General features: G+C 42.0%; 1 protein-coding gene across 2 annotated transcripts in view; it reads left to right on the top strand.

Moving 5' to 3' along the window:
- LHFPL1 (LHFPL tetraspan subfamily member 1) overlaps positions 1-21,388 on the top strand; it is a 56,158-nt gene extending 34,770 nt beyond the window's left edge. For both annotated transcript variants that reach the window (XM_003822046.5, XM_034950473.3), the window contains exon 4: positions 16,262-21,388. In XM_003822046.5, coding sequence (XP_003822094.2) covers positions 16,262-16,443 — 182 coding nt within the window. In that variant the 3' untranslated portion in view covers positions 16,444-21,388. The remainder of the gene's footprint in view (positions 1-16,261) is intronic.
- The last annotated feature ends 1,116 nt before the right edge of the window (positions 21,389-22,504 follow it).

Genomic DNA, 22,504 nt, shown 5'->3' with positions numbered 1-22,504 from the left:
TATGAGCCTTACCATTTACAAGTTGTGCAAGCCTCCATTAATGAGGATTGGTAATAGTATTTCTCTCCGTAGGGTTAATGAGAAGATTAAGTGAAGTATAGACACATACAAAGCACAATAGGCTGCATTATATGTAACTTGCTATTAGTAGCAGCCTAGGTCTCAAGAGCCTTTTTGGAGAGGATGCCCCAGACTTGGCTTCTGGGAGGGAAGGAGGGACCCCCTCCAACACACATTTGGCAAAGGCCTGCAGTAGAGGCTACCCAAAAGCCATGTGTGTGCTCCCTGTGTTTCCTCTCCTGGAGGTTCATTTCCTTTGCTCTCCCATCATTTCCGCTCATTCTTGCCAGTTCAAAGCCTTTTATGGTGACTTGGGGTTTGACCTTTGTGGGTTCAGTTTCCAGGCATTTCCTGTTACCTTTTCTTTCTGTCAGTTTCCTTCTTTATGGACAGTTTGTTTTCTTGTGCTCACCACAGCACAAAGAGGCAGTCTAATACATTTCCATGCCCATAGCAGGGCATCAAAGTGTGGTAGAAACAACCGTGGCCAGGGTATCAGGGCACCTCGGTTTTGATTTTCCTAAGCTTGCCTGGGCACCTCACTTTGACACTCTGACCCTTAGTTTCCTTGTTTTCACATAGAGAGCATTGGACTAGATCGATAAGTACTCAGAGGCCCCAGATACATGCCTAGCTCCCTGTGTTGTGATATGCCTACTTTTGTGGTGAGATCTTTGATCTAATTTCACGTCTACCTATTTTGCATTTAAATAACAGAAGAGCAGATATCAGGTCCTCTTAATGTGTACACACACACACACACAAACAGGAGAAATATATGCTAATTTGCTTGACTGTAGTAATCATTTCACTATAGGTATATAAAAACATCATATTGTATATGTTAAAAATGTACAATAAAAACTAAAGCAATCTACTTAAGGCATCCCTTCTAGAGGAGAGGAGCTTTTTAGTAATACCCACCCCATCAAGATTAAGTTATAGAGGAAAAGAAAAAAAAAGAAAGTAATACCCACCCATGGAAGGAGGGGCCAGAGATTGGCCAAAGGGATTGTCCAAAGCAACTCATCCATAGGAGGCCATCCGCCCCTCACAATTTTCCTGCAGCATCAGCTAGAATGCCCTGGCAGGCAGTCCTTGAAAATCCATGGCTTAGGTGTTGCTTAAGATTTTTTAGTTGCCCATCTAGCCCACACAGAGAGGAGTATCCAGCCAGAGAAGAAGCTGTGCTGAGCTGGAGCAGGCAGTGGGGGAATCAGTCAGTTAAAAGGCAACTTAAGCAGCTGCTCTGTGAGGAGGTAGTTGGTATCGCTTCTGTTTTACTCATGGGGAGCTGAAACTCAAAAAGGTTTGATGACTTGCCCCAGAGGTTAAGTTTGTGACAGGACATGATTTCAACCGCACGTCCGTAGTGCTTGGCATGCTCAGTGTTGCACTGAATGGAACGAACAAATTGTAGGGTGGCTCTGTTGCTATCTGACTGTATCACCATAGATAAGTAATTTCACTTCTTTAAACCTGTTTCCCCACGACTAAAGTGAGGATGATAATACCTACTGATATGGTTTGACTCTGTGTCCCCATCAAAATCTCACCTTGAATTGTAATAATCCCCACGTGTCTAGGGCAGGACTAGGTGGAGATAACTGAATCATGGCGAAAGTTTCCCCCATGCTGTTCTCATGATAATAAGCGAGTCTCACAAGATCTGATGGCTTTATAAGCATCTGGCATTTCCCCTGCTTGCACTCATTCTCTCTCCTGCTGCTCTGTGAAGAGGTGCCTTCTGGCATGATGATAAGTTTCTTGAGGCCTCCCCAGCCATGTGGAACTGTGAGTCAAGTAAACCTCTTTTTTTTTTTTTTTTTTTTTTTTGAGACGGAGTCTGGCTCTGTAGCCCAGGCTGAAGTGCAGTGGCACGATCTCGGCTCACTGCAGCCTCTGACCCCCAGGCTCAAGCAATTCTTCTGTCTCAGCCTCCTGAGTAGCTGAGATTACAGGCATGCACCACCACGCCCGGCTAATTTTTGTATTTTTAGTAGAGACAGGGTTTCACCATGTTGGTCAGGCTGGTGTCGAACTCCTGACCTCGTGATCCACCCGTCTCAGCCTCCCAAAGTGCTGGGATTACAGGCGTGAGCCACTGTGCCTGGCTTTTTTTTTTTTTTAAATTACCCAGTTTCAGGTATTTCTTCATAGCAGCATGAGAATGGACTAATATACCTACCTTCAAAAATTGTTTTGGCCGTAACATGACAACATGCAGATAAATGTGCTTTATGAAAACAATGCTCTACAGGTACAAGGCATAACAGATTAGAAAGCTAATTTACCATTAGATTTTCTCACTGATCATCTTCTATTAAAAATAGTGAGGTGCTTAAAGTAATGAGACTCTATACATCCCATAGGCCACTAAGCTACTTTCATTTTGAATAGAAAAATAATGACGGTGCTTATAAACATTTCTATCTTTTCTGACATAGTCTGCATGAGAATGAGGTGCTCACCCCTGGAGTAGTTGGTGACTAAGGTGACTTCCAGCTTGGTGACTCCAGAGGAAAGCAAGGCTGTTACAATAGCCTCAAGGTCAGGTCTTCTGATTCAATTGGCCTTATTTTCACATTGCCTTGCAGAGGGCCTAGTAGGCTCAATGACTGGAAAAATGAATGCAGAATTGTGAGCCAGTTGTCTATGCATGAGACGACCACACGATGGCAGTAAAGTCAGGTGAATTCATTCTCTGCTGCTTTCTCAGTCCTGCCTCTAGTCCTTAGATCAAAGAATGTGAACACACTTAATTCCTTGTTTCTGTTTCTTCCAGTTAATGCCTGGGCAACATGGTGAAGCCCAGGCTGGTCTCGAATTGCTGGACTCATCTAAGCTGCCCACCTCGGCCTCTTAAAGTGCTGGGATTACAGGCATGAGCTGCTTGGCCTGACATTAACTGATAGTATTACTATTGTTATTAGTATAGGTTGGACAATATAGAAGATTTTTTAATAAAGTGAAATGGGTTTCAAACGCAGGAACCAGGAGGAAAACTAGGGTCAACTGTAATCCCAGGAGCAATTTCCTGGCGAGGCTAGAGTTACAGGGGTGAAAATATATGTTATATCTGTGTTCTGTGTCATATGACTTTTTCAAATCGTTGTCACCTAGCCTCACCCTGGTGAACTGTGAGAAATCATGAGAAAGAGACAAATGTATCTTTCAAGTGAAAGCTGCTAGCACTGCATCAAGCACAGTGTAGGTTTCCAAAAAATGTGGATTCCTCTTGCTTTTCCTCTAAAAGTTAGACTGATGTGGGTTAATGATATGGTCCTATCCAGTGGTTCCCCATGGAAATGTGTATCAGAATCATCTGGGCCTTCTCCCCAGACATACTAATTTTGTAGAGCTGGAGTGGAGCCTAGGAATCTGTATTTTACAGCTCTCTCAGACACTTTTGGGAACTTGTTGGACCAGTTGGGAGTGTGTTGAGCTGAGATAAAGAGGATCTGAGAAGTATTAATTATTCTAGGCATGGTGCTAAGTGCTTTGTATGTGTCATCTTTTTGGCCTTCAGAGCTGCTCTGTGAGATAGGTGGTATCACTTCCATTTTACTCATGGAGAAGCTGAAACACAGAAAGGAGAAATGGCTTGCCTCACAGGTTCATTTTGTGAAAGGACATGATTTCTAGCACAGTTCCCTGTAACTCTCATCCCAGACTCTTCTCCCTGTACCACACTGACTTCCTGAGCACACACAGACCTGGGCTCAGTCTCTATATTCTCTAAGTGGGGACCTTGGTCAGACACTTTATCTGGCTGTTCGATTCTTTCCTCTATAATAATTCCTGCCTCTGGCTGGGACTTGACGAATGAATAAAACAAATGAAAAATAAATAAATGAGATAATGGATCACAAGATACCTTAAAAATGATAAAGTACTAAACTCATATTGGGTGGTATTATTTGTGGCATTTGTCATTACCCAGGAACCTTGGACCTGGAAAAGTCTCTGTGGTGTATATCCGTTGGCTGATAAAGCATGGATGGAAATAGCTAATGTTCAAAGCTGGCATTGCTGGTATGGGGCTAATTTAATGGCTAGAATGAGGGAACATGCACTTCTGAGTCCTGAGGTAAGTCAGCTCACTGGGTCTGGCTTTCTAGCACTCTTGAATGTTCAAGGATTATGTCAAAAATTAATAACAGTCACTCAAAAAGCATATTCTGAACATTCACTGTATTCAAGATGCTGAATAAGGCATTGTAAAAACTACAAAGAATTTAAGGATATAGTCTTCAACAAGCCTGTAGTTAATTTGAGGAGACATGATCCATACACACACACACACACACACAGATGGAATCTAACAAAAGCAGCCATAATGATGTCAATCACAAATGTGTAGTGTCGTCAGAAGAAGTAAATTACTGTTGTTACGCTAAGACACACAATGAGAACTCTAGAATCTATCTTCCTTCTCTTTTTTTTTTTTTTACATTTTTTTTTATTATACTTTAAGTTTTAGGGTACATATGCACATTGTGCAGGTTAGTTACATATGTATACATGTGCCATGCTGGTGCGCTGCACCCACTAACTCGTCATCTAGCATTAGGTATATCTCCCAATGCTATCCCTCCCCCCTCCCCCCACCCCACAACAGTCCCCAGAGTGTGATATTCCCCTTCCTGTGTCCATGTGATCTCATTGTTCAATTCCCACCTATGAGTGAGAATATGCGGTGTTTGGTTTTTTGTTCTTGCGATAGTTTACTGAGAATGATGATTTCCAATTTCATCCATGTCCCTACAAAGGACACGAACTCATCATTTTTTATGGCTGCATAGTATTCCATGGTGTATATGTGCCACATTTTCTTAATCCAGTCTATCATTGTTGCACATTTGGGTTGGTTCCAAGTCTTTGCTATTGTGAATAATGCCGCAATAAACATACGTGTGCATGTGTCTTTATAGCAGCATGATTTATAGTCATTTGGGTATATACCCAGTAATGGGATGGCTGGGTCAAATGGTATTTCTAGTTCTAGATCCCTGAGGAATCGCCACACTGGCTTCCACAATGGTTGAACTAGTTTACAGTCCCACCAACAGTGTAAAAGTGTTCCTATTTCTCCACATCCTCTCCAGCACCTGTTGTTTCCTGACTTTTTAATGATTGCCATTCTGACTGGTGTGAGATGGTATCTCATTGTGGTTTTGATTTGCATTTCTCTGATGGCCAGTGATGACGAGCATTTTTTCATGTGTTTTTTGGCTGCATAAATGTCTTCTTTTGAGAAGTGTCTGTTCATGTCCTTTGCCCACTTTTTGATGGGGTTGTTTGTTTTTTTCTTGTAAATTTGTTTGAGTTCATTGTAGATTCTGGATATTAGCCCTTTGTCAGATGAGTAGGTTGCGAAAATTTTCTCCCATTTTGTAGGTTGCCTGTTCACTCTGATGGTAGTTTCTTTTGCTGTGCAGAAGCTCTTTAGTTTAATTAGATCCCATTTGTCAATTTTGGCTTTTGTTGCCATTGCTTTTGGTGTTTTAGACATGAAGTCCTTGCCCATGCCTATGTCCTGAATGGTAATGCCTAGGTTTTCTTCTAGGGTTTTTATGGTTTTAGGTCTAACGTTTAAATCTTTAATCCATCTTGAATTGATTTTTGTATAAGGGTTAAGGAAGGGATCCAGTTTCAGCTTTCTACATATGGCTAGCCAGTTTTCCCAGCACCATTTATTAAATAGGGAATCCTTTCCCCATTGCTTGTTTTTCTCAGGTTTGTCAAAGATCAGATAGTTGTAGATATGCGGCGTTATTTCTGAGGGCTCTGTTCTGTTCCATTGATCTATATCTCTGTTTTGGTACCAGTACCATGCTGTTTTGGTTACTGTAGCCTTGTAGTATAGTTTGAAATCAGGTAGTGTGATGCCTCCAGCTTTGTTCTTTTGGCTTAGGATTGCCTTGGCAATGCGGGCTCTTTTTTGGTTCCATATGAACTTTAAAGTATTTTTTTCCAATTCTGTGAAGAAAGTCATTGGTAGCTTGATGGGGATGGCATTGAATCTGTAAATTACCTTGGGCAGTATGGCCATTTTCACGATATTGATTCTTCCTACCCATGAGCATGGAATGTTCTTCCATTTGTTTGTATCCTCTTTTATTTCCTCGAGCAGTGGTTTGTAGTTCTCCTTGAAGAGGTCCTTCACATCCCTTGTAAGTTGGATTCCTAGGTATTTTATTCTCTTTGAAGCAATTGTGAATGGGAGTTCACTCATGATTTGGCTCTCTGTTTGTCTGTTGTTGGTGTATAAGAATGCTTGTGATTTTTGTACATTGATTTTGTATCCTGAGACTTTGCTGAAGTTGCTTATCAGCTTAAGGAGATTTTGGGCTGAGACAATGGGGTTTTCTAGATATACAATCATGTCATCTGCAAACAGGGACAATTTGACTTCCTCTTTTCCTAATTGAATACCCTTTATTTCCTTCTCCTGCCTAATTGCCCTGGCCAGAACTTCCAACACTATGTTGAATAGGAGTGGTGAGAGAGGGCATCCCTGTCTTGTGCCAGTTTTCAAAGGGAATGCTTCCAGTTTTTGCCCATTCAGTATGATATTGGCTGTGGGTTTGTCATAGATAGCTCTTATTATTTTGAAATACGTCCCATCAATACCTAATTTATTGAGAGTTTTTAGCATGAAGGGTTGTTGAATTTTGTCAAAGGCTTTTTCTGCATCTATTGAGATAATCATGTGGTTTTTGTCTTTGACTCTGTTTATATGCTGGATTACATTTATTGATTTGCGTATATTGAACCAGCCTTGCATCCCAGGGATGAAGCCCACTTGATCATGGTGGATAAGCTTTTTGATGTGCTGCTGGATTCGTTTTGCCAGTATTTTATTGAGGATTTTTGCATCAATGTTCATCAAGGATATTGGTCTAAAATTCTCTTTTTTTGTTGTGTCTCTGCCCGGCTTTGGTATCAGAATGATGCTGGCCTCATAAAATGAGTTAGGGAGGATTCCCTCTTTTTCTATTGATTGGAATAGTTTCAGAAGGAATGGTACCAGTTCCTCCTTGTACCTCTGGTAGAATTCAGCTATCTTCCTTCTCTTTATGTAAGTTCTCATCTAGGTTACTGAAAATAGCCCCTGACTCTCTCTCTCCCTGTTCCACAAAGGTACTGCACATCAACGCCTTTATCTATCTCCCATTCTGTGGACAAACTGACGTTTCTAAAATGCAAATCTGATGTCATTATCCTTCTTTAGCAGTGGTTCCCCATTGCCTTCAGGATAAAGTCCAGATTCTTTAGCAAGGCCTACAGGGACTCTGGCTATCACTTCCATCACCACCCTATCTTCTTCTCTTGCCCAGCCACCTCGAAAATACCATGTTCCTCCACCCCTTTGCAACTTTGCATGTGTTACTCCCTTTGCTGGGAATGCCCTTCTTCCCTTCCTTACCTAGCTAACTTCTTATTTTTCCCTGAAAACTCCCCAGCTCCTTTCAACTGGATTTGATATCTCTCACCTATATCCTTGTGGCAGTCCATATCGGAGCGCTTGTCACACTAATAGTCTATTTCCTTGTCCCGTTTCTGCTTCTGGCTCCCTTTCACTCATCTAGTTTGTTGATCTTACCTATGAGAAAACAATATGTTTACAGAGTTTACTATAGTAACTGGCATATAGAAACATTTAACCAATATTAGCTATTACTATTCCAGTAACTGACTTATTTAGCTGAGAAAGTTCAAGTGGAAGCAAGCAGAGGACTACTGAGCAGATGTTAGGGGAGAGGAACCAATTTCCTAGAGGCTAAGTGTCCTCAAGAGCTAGCGCTGAATCAAATACATCCAATATTTGGTCAGATGGGTTTTAACCCGTCTCCTTGAGGCGAGTGCCCAAAGCTCTTCTGAGAATCTGCTCCAGGTGTAGCTGACAGGCTGTATAAAAGGCAACACGGGGTGACCCAGAAGTGTTTTTCAGAGGCAGCTAAAGGTAAATCTGGAGAAAGACCTAGAAGCACAATTTAACTTGGCCTGAGACATGGAAGATGAGCAGAGTAGCTAAAACTCAGGATAGCTATATGAAAAGTGATATAAATAAGCAATACAGGTTGGCAAAACATGAGGAAAGGTCGGAAGCTAATGCTCAATAGTGGCAAGGAAGATTTTAATCGAAGGACTCAATTTGTTCGGCAGAAGTGTGTGAGAGAGAAAAGAAAAATCAGCCAAATCAGGGCATTTCTGTCATCATGAGGACTTGGCTCTTCTTTGAGTACTCCCATGGACTTTCTAGCAAGTGTCCTGGTCTTCCCTTACCCTTTGGAACATTGGGTTGAACCGTGATGAAGTTGAAAACCCAGAATGTCCTACCCCTCCAGCAGACCTGACTGGACCAAAAAGTCAGTGGCTACTCACAATAACATATTTACCTGAACAACTGAAGTTTTCAGTGGGTTGTTTTTTATTCTTCTTCTCTGGCAAAGGAGCCTGGCAGGCTTCTGGAATCTTCAGTAGGTTCTGGGCCTCCAATCTGGGCTGCTGTTGACACTCACGCCCAGCTTGGAGAGTGAGAAGAGAGATGTTCTCATAGCTTTGGCTGTCTTTTTACTGGGGGCCGGGGTGGGGGTGGTAGGGTGTTTGGCAATTGCTCTTGAATTCGTTGGCTTTGCTTTATCTTTGTGGATTATTCATCTGTGTTTGCTGAACCTAGCAGAGAAAGTTCTCTGTTCATTTAGCTTGGCTGCATTAAAAATGTTTTTATGTTGCTACCTATAAAGACCCTAAAGTCAGCAGTATGTCTCTGAATAGATGGGACCACCAGCTCCTTCCAAACCCCTACTTTTCTTGCTAACATAAAATTCAGGTCTTCATGGCAAAAATATGTTGAGTCAGCAAATAGCAACCACCCCTCCCTTACCCTACCATGTGTACCAAACAGTAGTTTGGGAGATGGGTTGTTACCTGGTTTCATGACTTTAGATGGTGCCACAATGATGAGAAGAACAGCTGGCTTTCCTGAACTGTGTTTATTATTTCCTGAACTTGTTTATTATTTCCTGAACTTGTTTATTATTTCCTGAACTTGTTTTATTATTTTCGGAAAAAATAATACCCTCAATAGGAAGAGGTCTGTAAAAGCTTAACCCTCCCCAGCCATCAGTCTCCATGTGCCATGATCTCTATGTCTAGTGTTCTAATCTTCCACCCACCCCATCGACTCTCCTTTAGTATCTCTAGTGTTCTAATCTTCCACCCACCCCATTGATTCTCCTTTAGTCTCTTTCTCTTCTTTGATTTCTCTCTATTCCTTCCCCTCACACCCTACTCTATCAAATTCCAAAGGATTCCTAGGTGCTTCTCTGTAGCTGAGGGTTTTGTCCTCAGGGCCACTATAGGCTACCTGGCTTGATATGTGGAAGCCTGTGAAAGCCATCAAGGCCCCCAGGTCACTCCCAAGCAGATTTCTCTGTATATCTGTCCTGTTCCTCTACACTGGGTGGTGAAGTTGAGGATGATATGCAGGTTCCCATTTTAGGTTCTTCTCTATCCTTGGTGTCATTCCTTCCCTTCTTTTGCCTATCTAAGGCCAGGGCAGTGTCTCTTAAACTTCCTGATTATTGGAGTATATTAGATGAAAAAACAAATGCTAATATTGTTCTCTTTGCCCCTTACCTGAAACACCCTCCAGTCTTCTAATTCCAATAATTCATAGAATTTGGATCTTATCTTTCTGGTGGAATACAATCTACACCCTTGAACTATTCACATTGTCCAAATGGATTTTACCCTTCTTGCCTGACCCTGAAACTCCAAACTACTTCACAATTCTTACCCCATCTTCATGAGCCTCTCCCCTGCCACACCAATATCCAACACTTCTTACCATAATCCGGGGTCCTAGCATGCTTGTTTTTTCCTTCTACAGTAGCAGCTCTCAGAACATGACTGTTGGCAACACTTGTGCGAAATTAAATCTTCATATATCTGAAGGTTCCATTACATTTCATCTAGCCCTATTCAGTTTTGGAGGTGTTAGTTGTCATTATGGGCTTGCTATATCCCTGCTTCCCTGACTCTTCCTCCAACCTTTCAGGAGCCTGGAATTTCATCAGATGATTCTCTGAAAGAGAAGACTCAACTCACTCAAAAGACAGACTTACCTCATTCTCTTTTTATGCCCTTTCTTTTCAACATTGTTTCCTTCTTCCTCCCAAGAGAACTCCTTTTTTGGATTCACTCTCCAGCATTCTTGGCTTCTAAGCTGGCATTCTGCACATGCTCCCTGAATGGGGGAGCCACTCTATCAGATTCTGACTCACTCCTGTCCATAATTTTGATGCCCACAGCAATGCTAGGTCCCACCACAAGCATTGGCTTGGGGCTAACTCCCCATAGCTCATCATGACCCATTGACAGCTAGCCAGACACCACAACCCTGAAGGGCATAGGACTGCGGCTCTAGGGAGAGTGGTCAGTTTAAGTGGCCACCAGTGACAATTTATCTCTAAACAGTGAGCTGTAAAACAAACATCGTGCTGAATCAAAGGAAACAGAGTCAAATTCCAAACCAATTTGATGTGCAACTTGGAATAAAAGCAACGTGTCTTGATTTAAATGTCAGGCCCACTGCTGAGTGATGATTTAATAACTTGTATGAGAGATTCTGTCACAGCAAATTCAACACTGGAATTCAGTGACTCACAGATAGAGTGTTAGAAATGATATAGAAGAGCACAAAAAGGAATAGGCTTATCTCAGGGCTCATCCAGAAGCTTTGCATAAAGCTCATTTGCAGTTAGAACCTCTTTTCTCCCCCTATCCTGCCACCGATCCTTCTCTTCACAGACACCCATGCATGGATATAGAGAAAATTTCTAGGTGTGATGTCATCTCCCTGCAGTATCTTCTAAGGACACAGACTTTTAAACAATTCTAGCATGGAAGTAGAGTCAGTGCATTTAATCTGAAGGCAAGGAAGCAGTTAGTTTGGTGTTTCTCAAGGGACTTTAAGGACGCATCTGGTCCTAATGTGACGTCTTTAGCCAGGTACTTAATTATTTTTCCACATTTTAAGGGTTAAAGAGCTGAGACCTGGTGGAGTTAAAACATTTATTCAAATATTTATCCTGTCTCCTTACTCCCAGGGAATCAGTGCTTCCTCCCCAATACCTTGTGAGATCTCTCCCCTTGAGCTTCCCTTGCCTCCCATGGGGTAACATACCAGAATGCTCAAGATTGACCATGCCTGGGTCCCAGTCTGCTTCCCAGGTCAAGAAGGAACCATGCATGGCCGTTCTTAAGGGAGGAAATTCCATTCTGTTGGGCTAATCTTTTAGTCATCAAGATTTATTTTGAATAGAATTTAAAGTATAAATATCTGGTGTTTGTCTACGTGAGGATTGCTCAACCTAGACAATATCGACACTTTTTGGCCAGATCATTTTTTGTTGTGGAGAACTGTTTTATGTATTGTTGGATGTGTAGCAGTGTCCGTGACCTCTGGTAACTCTCTCTGCCTATATCCTCCATTTGCCTCCAATCTATTTGACACAGACCTTTCAGGTTAATATTTCCAGGCAATACCTCTAACTTAGTGGTTCTCAATAGAAAGCAACCTCCCCTCACACCAGGGGACATTTGGCAATGTCTGGTGACATTTTTGGTTTTCACAACTTGGTGGGGAGGAAGAATAAGTTGCTATAGACATATAGTGGGTAGAAGCCAGGGTGTTACAGTGTACAGGAAAACCGCCCCCTGCCCCCGCCCCCACACCAAATAAATGTCCAACCCAAAATGTCAATAGCGCCAAGGTTGAGAAACCTTGCTCTAGCATATCGTTCCCTGCTCAGAAACTTTCCATTGTTTCACACTGCTTGTAGGAAAGATGACAGATTTCGTGGCCTCTCCTGGTGTAGATTCAGTTTATTATTTTGTCAACTATAGCTCCTTTTTGGAAACAGCTCTGAATGTTATGCTTTCTCTGAAACATGTCATGTGCTTTCTCACTCACATAACTTTGCTCACGCCAACCACTCCCTCTGCCTAGAATGCCCACTTCCTACTACTAAAGCCAAGTTGAAATGTAGCGTCTACAAAGGCTTACCTGAGCTCAAATTTTCCCAGCTGCAAATAATTCCTCCTTCCCTGGATATTCCTATAGTATTTTACAAATATATCTCTTAAAGCACTTATCATATTCATACTACAATAGAAAATATGAACTGGAAGGGGCTTTTAGAATTCTCTTCAGTAAATCCTTCCACTAAAAGTAAAGGAAACTGAGGTCCAGAAAGGTGAAGTAATTGGCTGAAGGCATTTGTATATTCTCGCAAGACTTGGACTGTAGTAATTTGTGTTCTTGGTTTCATTCTCCTAGCATGGTTGAAATGGATAATCATGAACTTTGAGTTAGGTCTGGCAGTCAAATTGCAATTCTGACACTTATAAGTGGGCTAAGTCATTTACCTTTCTGAAACTCAGTTCCCTGAGCAGTAAATGGAAATAATCATGGCTGTTATGAGAATTAAATGAGATTGTGTATTAAAAATGCCTAGCATATAGTCGGTACTCAATACATGTTTGTCAGATGAAAATAAGGATCAATAGTAGTTTAAATAATGGGATTTGGGAATGGATGATGGTCCATAGGACTTCACTAAAAGGCAACAAGAGGCAAAATATGGCAACTCATTGCCACCTGCTCCCTACTTTTGCACCCTTCCATAGACGATTTCCTCAGTGGGCCATCAGATCAGCATGCAAGTTTTCTGTGAAGTAACTGAGTGCTGACAGTGGCTTTCCAAATGGTAAGGTAGTTCTTAAAAGGTCTGCTTTTTCTTTTTCTTTTACAGTGCCAATGATATAATCTCTTTTTTTCCTCCAGTAGATAACAGGTAGAGTTGTGGGGAGGGATGTGGATGGAAGATATATTTCCCCTCTTTCTCCTTAGTTTCCTTTATGACAGCAGTCTGGGGCTTAGATGCCTTCAGAGGTCTAACAGGAATTTCTGTGAGAGGGAATTCACAAGGCACTTGGGGTGGCAATAGGAGCACTTTAGTGTTGGCTCCTAGCTCAGCGATACCTGGTTCTGACTTCAGTGAGGTTTATTGGGGCCTTTCTAGCCAGCTCTTCACTCTGGAGCTGACCACTCTGTCAGTTTTCTTCCTGCCTAGGGCCTTGGGGTAATGGCATGCTATGCATTTATTCTCTTCATTCAGAGAAATGAGTCTTTCCCTGATCCCATGGGGCATGCACCTAATAGAAATATCCTTGCTACTCAAATGAGGGGATGACCTGACAAGCAGCTGAAGAAACAGAATGAGAGTTCTGATGCCTTGTCTAGACTAGATTTGGAATAAGCTGGGGAGGATGAAGTTGCTTGACAATGGGCCCACCTCAGAGCTGGCTCCTGTCTGCTCTGCCAGGTGACTACAGGAGATTTTTGTTGAAGGGGGTTAGAAGAGAAGCTCAGGTGAGTCTACTACAACTTGACTTAGGAGCCCCCCCTCCTTAGGGCTTACAGGTCAAGGGCCCTGTAAGAGAAAAATGCTTTTGGGTGTGATGAAAAAAAAACTGCAGAGGGCAGAGCACTGAATTGGGAGTAAAGACACTTGGTCTGGATTTCTGCCTCTACCTCTCTGCTTCTGAGAGAGTTCCCAGGGCTATCACCAGAGCCTCATATTATGGTTTGTGAAGTAGGTGCAATAAAGTCTGCAGTCTTCTTCCCACTGATGGCAGAAGTTGAAGGTTTTCCAGTCTCTGGAGTTTTCACTCTGTGAATTCCAAAACATTTTTCAAACCTTCCTACTTTGTGTATGTGAACCAGGGAGTGCATGTGTGCGTGACAGTGTGTGTGTTTGTGTGTGTGTGTCTAGGGGGAGGAGCAACAAGGAGGGGATACAGCTCTACAGGCTGCTTGTCTCTATATGGTATTCTTCAGTTTACTGTCTTGAGAGTCCACCATTGTTGTTCACGTTTAAACTACTTTGGAGATAGTTGAGCTCCTTTCTCAAAGGAGGCTTCTCTTTCAAATTTGCTCTTTCTGAGCCTTCAGAGGCACTATTTTCATAGCTGCTGTAATTGGGTTTTCACCATGATTTTGGGTGGGACCACAGGAGTTCAGGAACTTTAGACTGCCCAGGTCTATTGGTAAAGTACTATTTCCTCTGAAGGACTGTAACACTTGACACTGGTCATAAGAGGGGATAAGGGATCCATTCACCCATTCAAGTAGAAAGGAAGGATACATGGTATTGTGAGAGCCTCTGATGAGGGAAGTTGACTTAGGAAGGTCAGAGAAAACTTCACTGAAGAATTAATGATTATGTTTAGTTCTGAGGAATTATTAAATATTGACTAAGTAAAGAAAGTAGTGGAAAGTATATGCATACACGTGCACATGCAGTAAATGTTTTAGGCAAAGGAAACAGAATGTGCATAAGCCTTAAAGTACAAGGGATCAGGGCACATTCCAGAAAGAAATAAAATACTATATTCGCTGGTTTTTCAACTTTAATTCAAAATTTAAGCCATAGTTTTAGGTGTTAAGGGTTGAAAATGCCAATGTACTCAGCTTTGAAGTACTGTTAGGCTAAATCACACATACTGAAATGGTACCCACTGTGGATAGAGCACATGAAAGCATAATCACGAAAAGAAACAAATGCATCTGTACTATTGAGCCAACAATCTGGAAGAGAGGAAAGGGCAGATTAAAAAATGTGAAATGTAAATCTTTCTCCCAATATTTTGTCCAGCAGGCACATCTGTCTATGGAGTATACGGATACATTCCGGGAGGGCTACCTGGTTGAGGTGACATGAGCCCAATGGAGTGAATCAAGGGAGGGCTTCAAGCAGGTGCCAAGTTCTGGATAGTGTTCTGAGGAAGCTATAAATTGGTGAATAAGAGGAGAGAAGATGTTTCTGGCAGGAGAAACAGCATGAGACATGACTTGGTGGTAGACTATTTTATTTCTGAGATGGGAAATGTGGGGATAAATTAGGCTGGCCTGAATGGGAAAGTGAAGCAGCCAAGCTTGGGCCCATCTTAGACTCTTTCTAGGAGACACCAACTAATCAACTAAAAGCAGTAAAATTAAGGTTCACCAGGTAGTATGTGAAAATAAATAATTAGTTATTTGAATTTAGCCTTTAAAAAATAAATTGTCATACAGATCAATCTTGACATCCTCCACTGACTGTAGTCAGGATTAACTTTCTTCAAGATTTAGATAGAGAGAGATAGGTGAAAGTTGCTGCCTATCTCTCTTCTCAGGGACTCTCTGCAATTTTGTATCACTGGGACCCTACCATAATTTCTGGAGTCCTGTTTGCTTAAGCACTTTATTTTAGCAGTTAGCCACTTTGATACCTTGTAAAGTAATAGCTCTTATTTTTCTAGGCATTGACATTTTCTGAAGGATGGCTGAAAAGTCACAAATCTTTCAGACAAAGGAACTTGTCTCTGATGGAATAGCAGGTGGCGGGGTGGATGTTTTTGAGCAGGTGACCTTTCCCATTACCTTTTAAAGAGAAAACTACCACTTCAAAGCTTGGCTTTGATTCCAATGCATATTTCTTTCCTGGGTGTTGAAAGGCTAGGTTAGGATAGAGACATGATGTAAGAGGGAGTTGATTTTATTTTACCTGTCTAATCCCCTGATGATGCAGGCAGCCCATGTACAGTATTCTATCACTGTGGTTCAAAGTGTGGAGTTTTGAAGTTATCATGAGTCAGCATTTGTATCTTTACCACTTGCCGGCTGTGTGGTTTTCAGTTGCCTCATCTTCTGTAGCTGTGTGTGCCTCAGTTGCTTCATCCTTTGTAAAACAGGGATAATAAGAGTACCTATCTCATATAATTACTGTAATGATCAATGAGGTATATGTTTAAAGAGCTTAGCATAATGCTTGACATCTTATCAAGTTGTTCTTGTCATCATTGTCATTAGCATTGCCACCCATACCACCCCCAGGCTCCTACTCTAACAAAAAAATAAAATCTTACAACCTCTTGCTGAAGCAAAGATCAGCAGTCAGCACAGAAGGAAAGAAGAAAATAGGAAGCCCAGGGACATTCGCTGTTTCCTATTCTCACGCTAACCATAGCATCCCAAAGAGAATGTATAAAAACTGTACTTTCTGGAATCATTTCTATAGTTCATTACCAAAGAGAAAATATGAAAAGACAACCCAGTCCTCATTCTCTGTCCCTGTTCTCACAGGTACCTGTCGGCTTGGCTGGGCCTATTACTGTGCTGGAGGTGGAGCAGCTGCAGCCATGTTGATCTGCACCTGGCTCTCTTGCTTTGCTGGAAGAAACCCCAAGCCTGTCATATTGGTGGAGAGCATCATGAGGAATACCAATTCTTATGCTATGGAGCTTAACCATTGCCTCAAACCTTGAGCTTTGAAAGAAGATTGGAGAGGGTGGGAAAGGGGAGGAGGGAGCCCTGAAAAGAGGTACTAAGGATTAGGCCATTTGTCATCTGACTGTCATTAGCATAACCTAGTGTTTGCATGCTTTTTAAACTAATTGTCTTTCATTTTCACTTATCTTTAAGCCAGTAGGTCACTGGCTGTTTATAAAATTCATCAGAGGAAACATTCTCAGACATTTACCCAACTGGCAAGTCGTGCTAACCCGAAGACCCAAAGTACCCCTTTATGCAAAATAGGATCCAAAGCTAAGGCTGGGTAAGAATAGTTGTGCAGGGAGGGAGCATGAGATGGGCAGAGCTGGTTCCTACCACTCCATTCACACAGTTCATCAGTTCATTCCCAAGTATTTATTGTCACCCCCAAACATCTCTGGAGTACTACTGCTCAATTTTTGTGTCGTTATCAGGAGTATACCTTGGCTCTTCCTTTTTTTCTCCTGCTTCCCCCCGCACCTTGTGGGGAAGCTTCAGGGGAGCGGGGGAGGGTGATTCCCAGTGGTGGGGAAAACATTAATCAAGGATACTTGCATTTAGCCTGGAGCCCCTTCCTCATTATGCTTTAGAATATTCATAGGAGTTCAATTTGTATTCTGGCTGGGTGATGAGCAAAAAAAATATATAGTAGCAAATATTCTCTCATCCTTTAGAGATAAAGAAATGGTGTTCATCAAATGTACTGAGAATAGACTAGCATTTGTGGGGCACTCAATAAATTTAAATTCATGGTGACAGTGACAAGGATGTTTCTGCTAGATACTTATTGAAATTTCTATCAGAGATCATTTTTATTGACTAGGAAATCCACAGTGGCCTTTTACCCCCTATAGTCACTCCTAATGTGACATAAGTTCATCTGCCTGTTTCAAAGACTGTTCATCAAATGATCTCTCCTCCATCTGGGGCGAGTTAGCCACAAAAGAACACAGCACTGATGTCACCTAGGGCTGATGTATTTTTAGGCCTGGACTCCATCCCATCTGTGCTCAAGGTCGATGGATGGTGTAGAAGAACTTGGTGTCTCCTGGGGGCAGACTTTGTCTCGCTCCTCCCCCCCAGTTAATTCAGGCCAGCTCTATTGTTCCGTAACTACAGCTTTAGGGAATCGGGAGGGCCCGTGATTCAAAAGGCCAGCTCATCTGTTTCTATTCTTAATAATTCCAGCATGGTTTTGGTACAGCACTACCTAGAGGGATAGAAAATAGAAAAAAACTGGCTTCATAAGTTATATGCTATCTCATGAGAGGTCAGAGTTCTTATATTGGCTTTACATAGGTAAGTGAATTTAAATGCTTCCTCCATCTATAGTTGATTCATTCATTGAGTCACTCATTTAGAAAACATTTCTTGAGCATGTTACTCTATGACAGATTCTGTGCTAAGTTCTGGGGATAAAAGGACAAAGACAGTTTTTCACCTTAAAAGGGATAGTGGTGAGGTATTGAGAGACATGTCAATAAGTACTCGTCAGTGTATTTAGTGCTAGAAAAGTGAAGAAGAGTAGCTAAAGGATCACAGAGAAGCCATTAAACCAACTTGGCATGAAAGGGTTCATGGGAAAGCATCCTAGCAAAGAAGATGGGTCCAAGAGATGAATAGCAGGAGCTTTGTTAGAAAAGGTAAAGAGTACACGAGACAAGCAATGATGGCACCCAAGTCATGGAGACAGCATTAGAATGACATATGGTTGTAAAAAGAGGGGTGGCAAAAGCTGAAGTTGAAAAGGGAAGTAGTAGCCAGATTCTGTGGGACCTTTTACTCCAGAATAAGGCGTTTGAATTTTATCCTAAAGAAGGGTCATTGAAAGGGAAGTGACATGAACAAACTTGTAGCTTTCAAAGATAAGTTTGGCTAAAGTGAGGAGAATGAAAGAAAAGACGAGGAGAACTAGAGATATTTCAATAATCTAGGTATAAAATGGTCAAGGCCTGGAGGAAGGTAGTGATTGTGAGGCTGGAGCAGATGGATGAATTTGAAAGAAGATATTTAGGAAGTACATGCCACAGGATTTATTGTCTAATGGATATGTGTAGGTATTGGCAAGTGAAAATTTTGGGATGACCACTCCAGTATGTGGGCGACTCCTATCATCAAGATGGCAAATGCAAGATGAATAACAGGTGGTAGAGAACTGGTGATTGAATTCATGTCAAGTATTATATCCCTCATGGAACTGCATTAAGTGTTTAAGGTAAGGCCAACTTGAACATACCTCACTGGGAAGGAAGCAATGTAATGTGTTTGCAGCATCTCCTTTCTTTAAGAAAGATGACTAAGAACAGCTAAAACAAAAATGCAACTAGCTTAAACCTCAGTTTTATTGTGTAGACACAATAATGTAACCTTAATTTAGGAGGACCCACTGTATAGAGAATATGTCAAATATTTGAGAAAAGGCAGATAGCTCACTTCAGAAAAGGTAGTTGGATCAGGTGATCTCTCTTTTCAGGCTAGGCAACCTTCTGGAATTCTGTAGGATAGACTTTGTCAAAGTGAGTGTATAAGTCAGAATCCTGCCAAGAAGCAGATGGTATACTCAAGGAGTTTAGCTGAGATGAGCTTAGTGAAGGGACAATTTATGATGGCGTGTGCAGGGTTAAGGGAACTTACCAGTGATTGTGAGGCATAGAAAGACTATGAACAGTGAGGGGCTGTTATTATTATTACTCCTAATGCTGAAAGGACAAAGGGAAGAAACAGTGTTATTGGCACCCAGTAAGCACTGCACATGTACAAGAGGGGCTGCCTCACAGGAGCTGTTGCTTCAGGTAGCACAATGTAGTCTCTGCCCAAATGCAGTAAGGAGGGAGAGAGGGGAATGAACACCCATCTCACTCTCTTTCCACTCTTTGATCTCCTGCCAGTGCCTATCATTGGCCAGACCCAGCCAAATGGCAGCTGGCAAAGAAGCCTGTTGCAATAGCCCATTGAGGTCAGACTCCTTTGGCATAGAGCATGGCAGGGAAGGGTGGAGAATGAAGCTTGGGATTGGGGTTATGAGGGGCCAATGGAAAATAACATTTCAGTGAGTGCTCTTAGCCACCAGACAATGCCATTGCCTTATGCACTGCTTCCCAGGAAGTATATGCTTTGCTTTCCTCCATGGCCCAGATGCTTAAACACACTGTGAAGTAATTGGACCCTGGAAAGGAGACTGAAGAGGAAGGGGTTAATTTGAAAGAACACTTTAAATAACTATCACCTTGGAGGAGTTAGTTGCAGGTGAAGTAAGTTGGAATGTTTTCTCCTCTTTTCCAATGAAAGGAAACTGGATTTAAAAGATATATATATTTTTTTTTTCTGTGAAGAAACCAGGTCTTCAGGGGCTTATATTCAAAGAGGGATCTAGCCCCATGTTCAATTCGAATTAAAATTCCTCCTTGCCTATGTCTGGTTTCTTTCCTGCCTCCTACCAGGCCTTGTTTTTACATAGACGCCTGACAAGACTTGGTTCTTTTCCCCATGGCCTGGAGCAAACTTAGAAGCTAAATCTGCATCTTGGGCTGCTATTGTACAGAAAGGAAGGAGAGTCCATGGGTCAGGTGGAGGCTGAATGAATGAGGTGAGAACCTAAGAGACTCTGCAGTTTGTCCCATGCCTAGCTGGCTGTCATGTTCCTTACCTGGGCATGCAGGCCGAGTGCCTAACTATGGGCCCATTCTGACCCTGGAACCACTTAGATCTTGGGGAGGGGTGAGAGATAGGAGGTGATTCATCTGGGCTAACTCACAGTCCATTTAGTATTTCATAAGAGCCCATTTTGCAAGATACTCCTTTCAGAAAATAATCTCAGATGGGCAACAACTTCCCAATTGGCATGCTTTTGTGTCTAGAGGATTGAAATTTCTACACCTGGGCTAGCAAGTGTTAAGTCACTAGGGTATGTCTTCAGTGGTGCTGTCTCTCTAATGTCACACCTCATTACCTCTGCTCTCAGAGGAGTAGCTTCCTTCATTCACTTACAGCTGCTAGTGACTTCCAGGCAGTGGGTGCTGCCTCGCGGGAGCGAGCGTGTGACCTGAGCCAAGATGGGAAGGTTCTGGTCTCTGGGAAAGGAGTTCTGGCTTATGCAAGAGTAGATGGCAATACGAAGTCTTGGCTGGATGAGGGAAAACCCTGTGAGGATGAGGGAATGAGGAAGCTTCTGGGAAGCAGAGGCTTTATAAATTTGTCAAACAAATTGTACTAAGGAAAGGTCTAGCTCCTTCAATATATGATGGGGACACTTTCTTCTGAGTCTGGTATTCACTCTCTGTAGAAACATTCGTATTAATTTAAAGTAGTTTCAAGATGGTATTTGGTCCCTAGGAAGCCCAGTGATGGGAAAAATGGAACTTTCAAGAAAACTAATACTGAATATATTTTGTAAAGGATGGAAGGCATCCTACTTGTTGGCTTGAGGGGAAAGGTGTGCTATTTCTAGAACTCACAATCAATCTCCAGCCATACCCAGTAAAGCTTTCTTAGTAGACAGCAGTCAGGGCTCTTCCAAAGAATCATAGCTACCTTGTGTCCTTGGTTAAAGAGTATTTTCTGAGCTGCAGTGAGGCTGGAGTTGAAAGATACTTATTACTGGCCTCTCTCTCAGATGTAGAGAAATGCATTTTAAGCTTCGTTTTTTCATCTACTTCTGAGATTTGGCTCTCCCAGGGAGATCTCCCAGATCTCTTCTCTAAACTCGTCAAACCCCCACTGAGTCCTCAAAGCTAACAGCAAATAAACAGTTGCTATGTGTGCACACAAATAATTTAGATTTTCATTATACAGAGCTGCTGATATGTTAGGAGGCAGAAGTAGGGGGAGACAAAATGCTAGGTTTTGATGGCAATGCCGTATTCTTCTCCTTCCTCCCCCTCCAGAAACGAGGCCCAGAGAACAGTACTTGGGAGTCAGGGGGTGGCGGGGGTGGGGGGTATCAGGGCCAGCCAGCATCCACATTGGCAGGACCCTGATGTTGCCTCCCTTTCATGTAGTGTCTCTGCTACATGAAAGAGACATTAGAAGAGGTGGTAGAAACTACAGATGAGAATCAAAGCTGGTAGAAAGTTCAAGAGGGACAAAGGGTAAATAAAGAGGTAAATATCAGAACCACTCCAGAGAAACAGTGTCTCCTCCCACTGTGGCTTATTAGAATTTCATTTGGGACACTTCGACTTTCTTTCGAAGATATCTCAGTATCTTCTGCACTAAAATATTGCCCTCCTAGGCGACATGGTAAAGTGAAGTCGGTCCAGGATTTGTAGTCGGACAAATCAAGGTTTGAATCTCAGCTCAAACATTTATTAGCTGTGTGTCCTTGGGCAAGGCAGTTAACTGAGCTTACTAACATTCTAAGATAACACTGGCTATTGACTCCACAATTCTCAGCAACTATAGAAGGAGTTAATCATTTGGCCCCATTCATTTTAATTTGCATTGATTATTCTAATGTAGTGATTTTTAACCCTGGTCAACATTAGAATCTCCTGGGAAGCTTTTTAAAAATTTTCATGCTTTTGTCCATCCCAGTTCAACTGAGTCAGAATCTGTAGATGCCACTACACCATTCCGCCCTCTCTTTATTTTTGCTATCATCTACTGACCTCCTAGTCATCCCTCATTCATAAGGACTTTAGCACCTGGCTCAGTCTCTTCTCTATTTTTATTTCTTTCATCCTTTTAGAAATTTCAACATCATGTGAACCACTCTTCCAATTTACTGGCCTCTAAACTCGTTGACTTCTTTACCTCCAATAATATTTTTTTTTCTACCAACCTTTGTAGCTCCCACTGTTGACATCAACAATAAACACACAATCACTAAAGTCCTGAAGTCAAATCTCCCATTCCTGACCAACACTTCTTATTCTTTCATCTCATGTTTTTTAACATCCCAACTCTACCAACTATTTGACCCCATCCTAGTTACACAACTAGAGTCCCTAGTTTATCATTGTAATCACCCCTTGCATAAATGTTCCACTCTTTTCCCCTCTTTAATTCTGCCATATATTTATAAAAAAAAAACAAACCCAGCCCTGGTTAAACATA

Source organism: Pan paniscus, chromosome X, assembly GCF_029289425.2.
Source record: "Pan paniscus chromosome X, NHGRI_mPanPan1-v2.0_pri, whole genome shotgun sequence".
Classification (NCBI taxonomy): domain Eukaryota; kingdom Metazoa; phylum Chordata; class Mammalia; order Primates; family Hominidae; genus Pan; species Pan paniscus.
The sequence above is the reverse complement of the archived record's forward strand: the minus strand, read 5'-3'. Positions and strand labels throughout refer to the sequence as shown.